This window comes from Culicoides brevitarsis, chromosome 1 (assembly GCF_036172545.1).
Source record: "Culicoides brevitarsis isolate CSIRO-B50_1 chromosome 1, AGI_CSIRO_Cbre_v1, whole genome shotgun sequence".
NCBI lineage: Eukaryota > Metazoa > Arthropoda > Insecta > Diptera > Ceratopogonidae > Culicoides > Culicoides brevitarsis.
The window spans coordinates 38,174,120-38,187,250 of NC_087085.1; the positions used below are offsets into that span (position 1 = coordinate 38,174,120).

General features: G+C 30.0%; 2 protein-coding genes across 2 annotated transcripts; one reads left to right on the forward strand and one right to left on the reverse strand.

The window, feature by feature from the left end:
• The first annotated feature begins 57 nt into the window (after nt 1-57).
• Nucleotides 58-2,979, forward strand: LOC134836971 (juvenile hormone acid O-methyltransferase). The gene is made up of 2 exons (XM_063852270.1): nt 58-479; nt 2,342-2,979. Exons 1-2 carry the CDS (start codon nt 112-114, stop codon nt 2,790-2,792), a joined length of 819 nt encoding a protein of 272 aa, XP_063708340.1. The 5' UTR covers nt 58-111; the 3' UTR covers nt 2,793-2,979.
• A 1,604-nt stretch (nt 2,980-4,583) lies between these two features.
• On the reverse strand, nt 4,584-12,447 carry LOC134837026 (phosphatidylinositol 4,5-bisphosphate 3-kinase catalytic subunit beta isoform). The gene is made up of 5 exons (XM_063852335.1): nt 11,249-12,447; nt 9,013-10,343; nt 5,995-7,468; nt 5,811-5,930; nt 4,584-5,232 (listed from the first exon to the last, which is right to left on the reverse strand). Exons 1-5 carry the CDS (start codon nt 11,417-11,419, stop codon nt 5,101-5,103), a joined length of 3,228 nt encoding a protein of 1,075 aa, XP_063708405.1. The 5' UTR covers nt 11,420-12,447; the 3' UTR covers nt 4,584-5,100.
• Nucleotides 12,448-13,131: the final 684 nt, after the last annotated feature.

Consider the following 13,131-nt stretch of genomic DNA (forward strand, 5'->3'; position numbering starts at 1 on the left):
AGTTTCGTTCAAAACAATAATAAATACTCACTGTTTGTAAATATCGCTTCAGTTCTTGACGTGACGTGCACTCGAAGTGACGAAAAAAAATATTTCAAGCCACAAAAAAAAATGGACAAGGCAAAACTCTATCAGCGATCGAACAATTTGCAGCGCGAAGACACAAAATTAGTGCTGGACGAGTACAGTTCCCTGCTAAAATTCAACGGAAGTGACACCATTATGGATGTCGGATGCGGTTCGGGCGACGTTACAATTGATTTGTTGCTGCCACGCATCCCGCCCTCATTCACAAAACTCGTTGGCACAGACATCTCGGAGCCGATGGTGCGTTATGCCAAAGACACGTACGAACATTTGCCGCGCATCGTCTTCGAGCATCTCGATATCACGGCGGGAGTCATCGAAAATAAGAAATTTTTGAGCTTTTTCGATCATGTCACGTCGTTTTTTTGCCTTCATTGGTGCCAGAATCAACGGTGAGTTATTTTTACATGCGTCGCGGTGGTTCTTCTCGATACATTTTTTGCTGGTAAATCAAAACAAAGTGACGAAAACACATCGGGATCTACGTGATTTTTATTTTTCGGTAGATGACCTTGAACAAAAACTAAAAGAAAAAATTATCTACGTATTTATCTTTGACTTGAAACAACAGCCGGATTTATGTAACGGTATGTTTCGAGTGTCATTTGAAAGATAAAACGTGGTGAAAGATTTTAAAGCACTTTAAAATGTTAATTTAAAAAAAAAATGAGAATTTTTGGTATTTAAAGAATTCTATTAATAAATTCTTATCAGTTTGAGTAATTTTATGCAAGTTCTTAATGGATTTCAACATATTTTTGTTGTTTTGAGTCCATATCTGAAGTCACGTGTTTCTTTCGTATGTTTATTGAAACTGCAGTAAAAGTGAGTAGGAAACTTGATTTCAAGCCTTTTGATCCGTAGAAAAACATTGAAATCAATGCCGTTATTTGTGGTTTCGTGAGAAAGTTGTTTGAATTTATTTATTATATTTTTATTAAAAAAAAAATTATTTAATTAAAAAATTAATTTAAATTTATTTTTTTTTATATTAAATTAAGTGATTAATTTTTAATTGCATTTTAATTAAAATTATTTATTTAAGAAATTTCGTAGAAAAAAAAATAAATAAAAAAATTATTTAATTTTTAAATTTATTTTAATTAATTAACTTTTTTTTATTGATTTTTTAATTAATTATTTTTTATTAAAATTATTACTTTTTTTTTAAATTGAAAATAATAATTAATATAATTTAATTTATTTTTTTCATTTATTTAAATAAATAATTTTTATAAATTATTATAAATTAAATTTTCGCCTTTTTAATCAAAATTTCATGAAATTGTTACATTTTTAGATAAAAGTAATAAATAAAATTTATTTGATTTAAATTTTCGATAAAAAGTAATAAAAAGTTTGGAATAAAAATTTATTGAAAAAAATTACTAAAATTAATACTAATTTTTTATTTACATTATTCTTAATTTTTTAAATTTTTTTGAATTATAAATCATTTCAATATTTTTTAAATTAAAATTTTGTCAAAAAAAATTAAAAATTTACTATTTTAATTTTCTATCATTTTTTATTAAAATTTAATTTAAAATAATAGAAAATTTAATTTTTTTTTAAATTTATAAAAATTTTAATATTATTTTTAATAAAAATTAAAAAAAAAATTTTTTTTGAGACAAAAAATTAAAATTTGCATTAAAATTAATTTTAATTTATTTTAATTAAAAATATTTCATTTTTGAACCATAGAAAAAATTTCTGAAAATTTTTCCAACAATTTAATTTTAAATACTTTCCCATCAAAAAAGACGCAAAAAATTCTTGATAAACAAAACTTTCGATTATAATGCAATAAAATCATTCCTATAAATAAAAACAACTTTTATCAATAAACCGCGCAAAAAGATAAATATTTCCGAAAAAACACGTGAATCTTCAATGTTGACTCAAGTTCATGTCAATTCTTGTAAAATTACTCTCAAACAACCTAGCATTGACATGTAACACGAGATTTCTATGCAACACGTGAACGTTCTTTTAATTATAATTATTTTATTTATTTAAAACGCGTAATTAAAAACTGAGCGCGCCTCTCCCTCTCAAAAATCTCTCCGGCAAACACGATATCCGTTGTTAGGAATGGTCATGAATAAATTTCACGAACAAGTGTCTCTCGTTCGCGTATTTAGATTGTAACTCTTTTTAATTGACTTAACGTGCATATTTATTTTTTTGCATCGCAAATTAATTTTATTGCCCATAAAACTTGAACTTTTCTTCTTTCATTCATTCACAGACAGGCGTTTCACAACATTTCGCGATTACTGAAGCCGGGAGGCGATTGCTTGATAACTCTCTTGGTGCAAAGCCCCATTTACGAGGTTTACGAACGCATGGCGCAAAGTTCAAAGTGGCAAAAGTACATGATGGATGTCGATTCGTACATTTCGCCGTATCAACATAGCGAGGATCCGATCGGGGAAATTAACGATTATTTGGATGAAAATGGATTTTGTGAGAATAACAGGATTGTCGAGATAAAAGAAAGACTTTACATTTATCCGGATACGGAAATTCTGAAACGGGCAGTTAAATCGGTGAATCCATTCATAAAAAGATTGATGCCGCGCGAACAAGAACAGTTTATCGCGGAATACGTGCAACACGTGACTGATATGGGCTTGAGAACGAACGAAGACACATATTTGACGCGATATAAGCTGGTAGTGATTTATGCGACAAAATAGTGTTTAGAATGTAAAACGATGAGATAAGTTTTTTTTTGCGTTGGAAATTTACGGGTATTACCTTAGTTAGGTTAGTTTGAGATTACGTGTGGAATTCATGACGCATTTTTGAGAGTGTTTCTTCTTGACATTTTTTCCCATGAGTATTTTACATAATTTAAATAAAATTTACATTATTAGCTGTTAATTATGGTTTTTGTGCATCCTTATGGATTTTCCTGATCAATTTATTCTTTGATGGCTTTCATTAGATATAATTAACACTCATTCAGTTTTTGTCATAAAAATTAGCTCTAACAGTTGAATCATCCATAAAATGAGCAAACTGCTCTTGGTTTTAATTCAATTTGGAAAGAATAAGTCTCGTTGGTATGAAAAATTCTCTAAATACATACAGTAGCGATCATGGTTTTTTTTCATACAAAACCCTTAAAATTGGGCTCTAACGAAAAATATTGGTTGCTTTCGGTAAATTTTTTTTCGCATATATTTTTTTGTTATGCTACAGTAGGACACATTTTTTCGCTTTTACGAAAATTTTTATCTTTACGAGTCTCATAGATACGAGGATTTATTTAAAACAAATTTCAATTTTCAAAAATTGCCATTTTTGACAATTTTTTTTTTACAAAACACTAAATATCTCTAAAACTAATAAAGATAAAAATTTTCGTAAGAGCGAAAAATGTTATGTTCTACTATAGCCTAACTAAAACGTATATGCGAAAAAAATTACCGAAAGCAGCTAATAAGCCTTTTGCAAAAAAAATACTTATGATCACTGTTGTATTTAAATCAAAATGTTCCTCATTCCAATTGTCAAATTTGCATTAAAATTGTTCGAAGTTAAAGTTTTTTCTCATTTCCATTAAGATTACACGTATCAAGGATATTGGACAATGAATGATTGGCAAGTTGTTGATCAAATGAATTTAAAGCTTTCTTGGCAATCCTTCGGTAATTTTTCTTAACTTCTTCAGTATTTAAGGGTGAAATATGATCCAGATTTTGTACAATAGCTTTTAACTTTTTTCCTTGACTTGACTTAATTCCTCTTTGTTTAGAAGGCTTTTTATTTTGGAATCGGAAATTGTTTTACCTGCAAAAGGCAATTGGGACTATTTTTCGTTTACGATGTTTTCTACTTGAAAGTTGAAGGCATAATGATTAAATTTGATATTTTAGGAAAAAAACTGTTAAGACCAGATTCCTATATTTTTTTTTGCCGTTAGTTTATCGTTAAATACGTAACACTCTTTGTGCCTATCAGAGACATTTTTAATGATTTCCATTCGATATTTCGACGATTCATTCTCATTTATGCTGTAATTGTGATCAATTTGCTAAATTTCGATCTCTATGCTTCTTCTTTCGTATATTTCGTACAACTCATGGTTAGGTATCCTGTTTAACCAGAATTTATTTGAAGTCTAAAATTGCAGAATTACTTCAAGGTATTGTATAGATAATTATTGTTTCTTCAAATTATGGCATCTTCATCGAATCCTAAAAAAAGTTAAAAAATTTTTAAAATTTATGTTCAAAATTTACCTTTAAACTGTTCTGAAAAAAAAAATTAAATTAAAAATTATTTTAAATTACCTGCCCTAAAATTCCCTTATAAGCCTTCAAATATATTTTTTTCCTTAACTTTACTATCCCTTTTTTATGATTTTTTGATATTTTTTTTTTATTTAATTTTTATCAATTACTGTTTAACCTAATTCGTAAATTTAATACAAACTTTCAACTTTGTTGAAACGAAGACGACAAAAAATATGTCTACAACAAAACAAAATGTGCAAATTCCTTTCAAAGTTTTAACAAAATTAAATAATTTTTCTTTCTTTGTAATCTCGACACTAAATTAACTGACTATTTTTAAATTATTCCTTATTTACTGCTTGAACCTTAATTAACTATGATACATATTTTTTTTTGTTTTTAATGAATAATTACACAATATTGTCCTTAAATTGTTAAAAATTGCATTTTTTTTCATTTTTATCGACAAATGAACAAAAAACAAAAAAATTTAATGCATAAATAAGTTAATTTACTTAAGTTTCGACGAAATTACCGGTAAGTAAGTACAGAATCGTGCTTTTTCCTTCATTTTTACTCGAATTAGAGTAGAAAGAAAACAAAAACAGATTGACTCAGGAACGAAAAATAATGGCGCAACGGTGGTCAAATGGCTGGTTGTTGGCTAAAAATTATTTTTTTTTAGTGTGATTATTTAACGATGAGAAGTTGTGAGAGTTCATGATGATGATCAGCTTTACATTGTATACGAATTGAACATTTGTCACTTGTAGTTGTGATTTGTGGAGATGTTATGCGTAAACCAGTTGAGAGACGTTTTCCATGAATTTTCAAGAGCTTCGCTGAATTTTGACTTGAAGTGTTCACGGGCTTCTTCTTCCGTTAAGTCGAGAACCTGAAAAATAAATAAAAAATATTTTTTTTTTATTTTTACGTATTTTCAAATTTTTAAGCTTAAAAACTATCAAAAAGACATTCAAAATTAAAATTACGGATTTTTTGATTAATTTTCAGGCTTAAAACTAATTTAACATAAAATATTAAATTAATTAAAATTTAAAATAAAAAAAAAAATCAAAAATGAAATTTAATAATTTTTTTCAACATAAATTTAATTTCTGATTTTTTTTTTAATTTCTGAATTTTTTAAAATTTTAATGAAATAAAAGTTTAAATATTTTTTTAAAAATTTAATTTTTAAAATTCAATGAAAAATTTTAGCTTTTAACAAATTTATCAAAAAAAAAAAAAAAATAAAATAAAAAAATAAATAAAAATAAAATTAAATAAATATTTTTAATAATTCTTTAAATCTCTTATAAATATAATTTTTTTTTATTTTTTTTTTAATTTTTGAATTTTTAATAATTTTAATAAAAATTTAAAAATTTAATAATTCAATTAACTTTTAAAATTCAAATTTAAAAAATAGCTTCTTAGAAATTAAAAAAAAATTTGATAAATTTAACTTACCAAAGTCTCTCGGAGGTAGTTGAGATCTTTCTCAGAAGATAATTCTGGCAGTCCTGTCGATATCATCATCGAAAATAGGGAAAGTATGAGACATCCATGTCGTCGTAAAATAATAAAGGCCTAAAATTAAAAATTTCTCGTTAAAAAAAATAATTTTAAATTAAATTCTCAAGAAATTTCTCACCGTTTCACACAATTCCTGAAAATTCCTAAACTCATCGGCGCCTTTGTTGTTCGTCTGTCCCTTATTTATGACATACACAAAATCATGCGTCAGCACGAACGGCACTCTTTCCCGTCGAAATCCAAATTTCTCCTTAAAATGCCCCAAAATGTGCCCGAAATCGATGTGAAACAATTGTCCCGTCTTTTTCACCATAATATTATCCGAATGACGATCCGCCACGCCAAGCACATACGTTGCCACACAATAACCCGCACAACTCAACGTAAATTCCTGTATTGCTTTTTGGAGTTGTTCCTCCGTTTGGTTGTGCTCCTTCAGCCACATCAGCAACGATCCCTTTTTGAAGGAAGATGTCACTGTGCCTCGTTCTTTTTGGATATTTGCGATTGTTTCGGCATTCAAAACGACTTCTATCATGCCTTGACGTCGATCCATGCTGATGCACGAATACGGGATCATCCGAAAATCGTAACCGCTGCTTTTCCAAACGCGATCCATGATCCGAAGCATTTGAATCGTGAACATATCTTGCCTCAAATCGTCGCCATTCTTGAAAATGATGTAAATATCGTCGCCATGCATGTCGGCATTCTCATAAACGAACCACAAAGGACGCATTTTTGAATCCATGACCTTGCATTTGTCGATTTTGAGCTTGCGACACCTGAAACTCGGATTTAACGGACTAATGACGTCGGAAATTGCTTCGATATTGACTCCATGTTGCAAAAATTCCTGCAAAAGTGTGCGACTTTTTTCCTTATTTCCCTTTTTCACGATGTCCGAACATTGTTTCAGCTTGTCAAGACATTCGGTTTGCTTCAGTAACGCGGAAATGTGTTCCTGACTGCCCATGAGATACGCTTCGAGGATCAAACCGAAGCGAATTTGCACCGAAGGAAAGGGGACTTCAGATCGCAAGTGCCAGAAGAAAAAGTGACCGATTCGTTGGTTGTGCAGAGCGCGTTTCAGCAGAAATTCCACAAGATCGCAGTAGAGATACGATTCGTGCTTGATCGCTTGCACGAGTTGCAGTAAGTACAACAGGAGTTCTTCGTCGGTGATCGTTTGGAGACAATCGACGGCGTAGCGACGAACAGCTGGCTCGGCATACGCGTAATCCAGCAGCTCCAGAGCACGTTCGATCGAAACTTTGGGCCATTGCAGCAGGAGATTCGTCACTTCGGCGACTTCATCGCGATTTTTCCATTCGACGCAGTGCAGGAGACACGGAAGCCCATCAGGTTCGTTGGCGAGCACCTCGTTGCGACTCGTCCAGATCAAGTCGCGATCGTTTTCGTGCATTTCGTTTAAGCGATCGTTGTGCATGAAGGGGGCGAGGATCTCTTTTACGTTGCGCGTGTCTTGTGCTGAGCTTCGGGATAAATCTTTTGTGGCACGATTGCTTTCTGCATACTCTAATACTGTCTCCTCGTTCGGGTAGATGATGGTTGCTGTCTTCTCGATGTAACTAAAATTGAAAAAAAATTGAGAAAAAGTTAGTAAAAGATGAAAATAATTAAAAAAAAAAGTAAAAAAAATCAGTTCGAGATCGAAAATTTTATTTTCGAAAAATAAAAATTTCGTTTTCGAGAAATAAAAATTTCATTTTCGAAAAATTAAGAATTTTCGAGAAATAAAAATTTAATTTCAAAAACTAAGAATTTCGAAAACTAAAGTTTTATTTTCGAAAAAAAATAAAAATTTCGTTTCGAGATAGTTTCGAGAACCAAAAATTTCATTTTCGAAAAAGTAAAAATTTCATTTTCGAAAACTAAAAATTTCGTTTCAAAATCGAAAAATTTCCTTCGAAGATCTAAAATTTCAATTAAAAAGCAAAAAAGTTTATTTCAACTCGAAAAATCGAAAGTTTATCCTGAATCACGAAATTATTTACTTAATTTTTTTCGTCAATTTGGTCCGACAAATTGATTCTATAAATACCTACGCGGCGTTGTTTGTTGATATTTGTTGTCATGTGTGTAAGCAATTAACAGCGTATGTGGCAAAAAAAAAACGACGAGGCGATATGACGAAATGCGAAAACAAACATTAGACGTAATCTTCTCGCGCTCGCGAATAATAACAACATTTACGATCCTATCTATCCAACTCTCGTACGTATAACTATAGACACACGCACACGCGAAGAATAATAAAAGTACAGTTCGATTTTAGGAAAAACAACAAACAATTGAGAGAATTTTTGATAAAATTTAAAATTTGAGCGCATTTTTGAGTTGAAATTTCAAAATTTTGAAGGATAAAAGTTTAAAAAATTTTTGTTAAGATTAAAATTTTTGAAGATTTTGAAAGAAAATAGCCTAAAACTGTAAGTTTTTTGAAAATTTTGACAGCTGTCAAATTTGACAGATCAATTTTTTCTCTAAAATTTAATCTTTTGAAAATTTTAAACTATCAGCGATTCTTTTTTCGAATCTAAAATTTTAAGAAATAATCAAAAACTGATATTTTACTCAAAATTTCATTTAATTTCTAATTAAATTTTAAAATGACAGCTGTCAAAATTTTCAAATTTTTAATCTTAATCATTTTCAGTGAAGCATTTTTAATTGCAGTTTAATGAAAATTTAAATTTTATAGAAATTTTAGACAGCTGTCAATTTTTTTCTGTAAATATTTTGAATATCGAGCTTTTCAAATTCGTTTCTGTTAGTATTTTGACAGCAAAACAAAATTTTAATACTATTTTATGAAAAAATTGATTAAATTTATGAAATTTTACTCTTTAAAATTGTTTAGATTTAAAATTAAATTAAATTTTTAAGAAGAGATTAAAAGTTTTAGTAAGAGCTTCACTGACAGCTGTCAAAATTTGAACTGTCAAATTTCTTTTATAAACTTTCTTGCTTGATATTTTAAGAACTTTTCATCTCAAAAAAAGTTTTTAAAGCGCCTTTACTTTAACAGACAGACATCAAAAAACCTCTTTATACAAAATTAAACCTCAAAAACACCTAAAAAACAACATGACTTGATAAAAATTTCACTTACTTGTGAAATCCCACGGTGAGTGATGCACACTCGTAAACACGCGGATTCTGTTCTACCGTGCCCAGCGGATGCATCAAATCCTCCGATTGCTGATCCTGCACCGTATCCATAAAGGTCCACGTATAAAGCGTAATATCGCCCGTTTTCAGCTGATTTTTGAAATCGAACACTGTCGTGTTTGCCCAGCAGATCGGATTGATGTAGATATCCTTGTTTGTGTCTTTCAGTCTTCGGGTTTTGGTGCCGCTGTATTTGGCGCTCTTGACGGTCTCGTAAACGACGAAACAGAGACGCGTCATGCGAGGTAAATTGAGAACGTTGATGTTAAACGTGAGCTCTTCGTCCCATCTGACGCTCCGTTGACTCGTAAGAGGTTTCTCGATGGTGCGTTGCGGCTCGCAAAGCGCTTTTCCGCCGTGATACAAGCCAACTTGGATGCCAATTTCGCTGTAACGATTGTCCTCGCTGATATTCACTTCGCGGATTATTTGGATTTTGCATTTGAAGGGCTGATCGATGTCCCATGACAACATTTGGCGCACTTTTTTACGCAATGTGCTCTTTTCCGACTGTTGTTTGCTCGATCGAAGCAGATCTTTCGTACTTGTGTACGTGGATTCTTCGATTTCGACGTCGGCAACTTGCTTTACGACAAGTGTTGGAACGCCGCCGCGACTTAACGTGTCCTGCACATACAAAAATTGCACCAACGGATAGTCCCCGAAGAGATATTCGTCTTGCCCGCACACTTTTAAGATGTAATCTTGCGTCAAAATCTCCCCTTTGGCATTCATGGTCAAGGCTTTCTTCGCCAGCACCTGTTCCAACATCTTGCTCGGCGTGATAAAGTAAGGAACGTTGAACGTAAATGACGACGTTGCGTCTCTGTGAAATTTCGCAACCAGCACAAAATGATCGTTTCGCATCCGTTTCTTCACATTTTCGGGCATTTCGTTTGTCGCTGCAAGTCGAAGGGGATATTGATACGATAACTTTTCCACGAGAGACATTCGATGCCGTTTCGTCGACACGTCATCCGTAAGTAAATTCATTTTGTGCCGAAAATCGTTCACCTCGGCGTTATTTATGATTTTTATGTCGTTCAGGGATTTCCCGATGAGGCAGTTTATGCTTTTGTTTAGTTTGTTGTTTGTGGCATTCTGTTTGCTCAAGACGCGAAAGATGCAGAAATACGGTTGGATGTCGCAAATTCGCTTCGTTTCGTCGTGCATCTCGTCGGAGGAGTATTTTGTGACCATTCCGAGGACATAGTAGGATTTGTCCTTGAGATGCCCGAAGAGGGGCATGCGTTCCGCAGCTTCCCAGACATCCTAAAAAGAGAGAAATTAATTTTAATAAAAAATTAAAATACAAAATATTTAATTTAAAATTTTGACCCAATGTGCATTTTGAAATTCATGAGCAGAAAATTTTATCCAGAATTTTTATTTTTATTAAAAATTATCCAAAAGTAATTTTATAAAAATTTATTTTTTCCTAAATTTTCCTAAAGAACATACGTATTAAATATTTGAAACTTTATAAAATTTTTAAATTACACCCTATGCACATTTTTTAAGTTTTCAAAATTAATTTTGTAATATTTTTAATTTTTTTAAAGCTTTTAATTGTTTAATATACTAAAATTATTCAGTTCTTCTTCTTATTTCCCTTTTTTAAATAAATTGAATTTTCCCAATGCACATTTTGAAATTTGTGCCTAATGAAAATTTTAAAAAATCATCCCAGTTTACATTTCTAAAAAATCTAAAATAAATATTTAATAAAATAAACACTTTTTAAAATAAAAATAAAAAAATTTAAAATTTTTGACCCAATGTATATTTTAAATTTTTCGGCCTAAGACACATTTTTAAATTTTAATCAATGAATATTCAAAATTTTTTAGAAGTTTTCATATTCAGAATTTTTTTCATGAATCATTTTTAAAAATGATTCATATTGTCAACTTTTCTAAAAGACATTTTTGAAATTTTCTAAATTCCATAAAAAAATTATATTGTCTCAATGCAAATATTTAAAAGTCTCATAAATAAATACTAATTTTGAAAATTAAAAATTTTCAATTATGACCTTATCTTCATTTTAAACTTTTGTCCCAATGCATATTCTAAAAAATTTCACCTAATACATATTTAAAAAATTTCATCCCAATGCACATTTTTAATAATTTTAATTTTTTTCTTCGAAATGTGATGCAAAAATAAATATTTACCTCTTTTAACTCCGCCAAAGTTATAGTTTTGGGCACATTTAGCACTATTAGAATGCCATTAGGCATAAAAATCGTCAATTCAACTTGCTCATTTTCCGACGGAGTTGGATTCTGGTTAGCCCAATAATCAAAATTGTAATATGGATTAACTGTTTGCACGTTCGGCACCATTTTCAATGTTTTTCTTGTAAAGTTTCTTTGTTATTTGTCTTTTTCTTATTCTAAAATCGTTTCAGTTTGTAGTTTTTTAGTTGATTTTTTAAATTTTTAACACATTTTAACACAAATTTATCTTCTTTTCTTCATATTTTTAGGTTTTTTGAAGTTTTTTTCGAACAAAACAATCGCACGAGAACATTCAAGTTCAGTAGACAAGTGCTTACTGATTCCAAAACACACTTAAAATGACTTATGGCTGTGGTTGTTTGGTATTTCCTGTGTGCGGTATGTGCAACGAACGACGATCGACGACCGAAGACGACGTGAATGACTTGTTGTTGTTTGTAGAATGTTACTTTTTTTGTGTTTTATTATTTTATATTTACTACTATCTTCACCTTTTCAGCCTTTGTAAGTTCAAGCGTACGGCGTAGCGACACACAGACACCCGTACAGACGGCGATCGAGATTTCTTAGAAGCGCATGAAGTGCATTCCTCCGTGCACGTTGTTGCAATATTACAGGCGAGACGCTGCTGCTGCGTTGTTGTTGTTTTGCTCTCGTACCTCCGTCGACGACGACGACGACGTGAAGACGGAAAAGATGAATGACTCACAAAAAATGTAGAGTACTCGTGTGTTGGTGTGTGTAATTCTTGCGCCGCAGCAATTTTTTTCCTCTCGTCAGCGCGGACCACGACGACGTCGTTTGCGTGCCAATTTTTCGCCAGACAGTAGGTGTTTTTTTTTCGTTTCTGGAGCAAAAACAAAACAAAATAAAGGTGCACACAGTCGTCAGTTTGTAGTCATAGGCGTTTTTTTTTCGTCTTTCCTTCACCTAAATACTACAGACAACACTGACGTAAATTTTATTTTTGCAATTCGTGATGCGAGTTTGAGTTTTTGGCGATTTCCAGGTTGATAGGCGTCTTCCTGGTTCCTTTATTTACATGGTAGACGCGATTTTGGTGCGTTTTTGCATGGAAATTCGCGGAAAATTACAGAAAAATATTGGATCACTTCGCACTTTAGCACTACTGATGCACGTATAAGACGTACTGAGTACTGCTGTTCAACGAATGAAATCCCGGAAGTTGGTGCTCAGCTGAAAAATAATTAAAAAAAATTATTTATTTAATTTTTAATTATTTTATTAAATAATTATTTTTATTTTATTTTTTTAATTAATTAATATTTTTTTATTTTAATCATTTTTTTAATTTTTTTTAATTTTTTAACTTTAATTTTTTTTTTCATAAAATTCTTAATTTAAAATTAATTTTTAAATTGTTTATTAAAATTAATTAAAAAATCTAAAAAAAAATTAATTATTTATTTTATTAATAATTAATTAAATTAAATTATATTTTATTGTTTAATTAATTTTTTATTTTTTAAATTTAAATTTTTTTTTTCAAGAAATTCATTAAGAAAAATAATAAAAATAATTTATTAAAATTAATTAAAAAATCAAAAATTAATTCTAAATTGTTTAATTTTTTTTTAATAATTTAAAATTTTATAAATAATTTTTTTATAAATTTTAAAAATTATCTAAGTCAAAAAATTTTCAAAATCTTAAATAACACTAAAAAAAATTAAAAAAAAATAGTTTAAAATTGATTTTTTTTAATTTTTAATTAATAAAATTATAAAATAAAAATTATTTAAATAAAAAATTAATAATTAAAAACACCGCAAAAACCCTAAAAAACTCATGATATT

Excerpts from the sequence above, each read along its gene's own strand:
- LOC134837026 (XM_063852335.1), bottom strand. The coding sequence starts at position 11,419 with ATGGTGCCGAACGTGCAAACAGTTAATCCATATTACAATTTTGATTAT. Across the intron at positions 7,469-9,012 it reads CTCACCGTGGGATTTCACAA|TTACATCGAGAAGACAGCAA; the intron begins GTAAGTGAAATT and ends TTTCAATTTTAG. Across the intron at positions 5,931-5,994 it reads TTCAGGAATTGTGTGAAACG|GCCTTTATTATTTTACGACG; the intron begins GTGAGAAATTTC and ends TTTTAATTTTAG.
- LOC134836971 (XM_063852270.1), top strand. The coding sequence starts at position 112 with ATGGACAAGGCAAAACTCTATCAGCGATCGAACAATTTGCAGCGCGAA. Across the intron at positions 480-2,341 it reads CATTGGTGCCAGAATCAACG|ACAGGCGTTTCACAACATTT; the intron begins GTGAGTTATTTT and ends ATTCATTCACAG.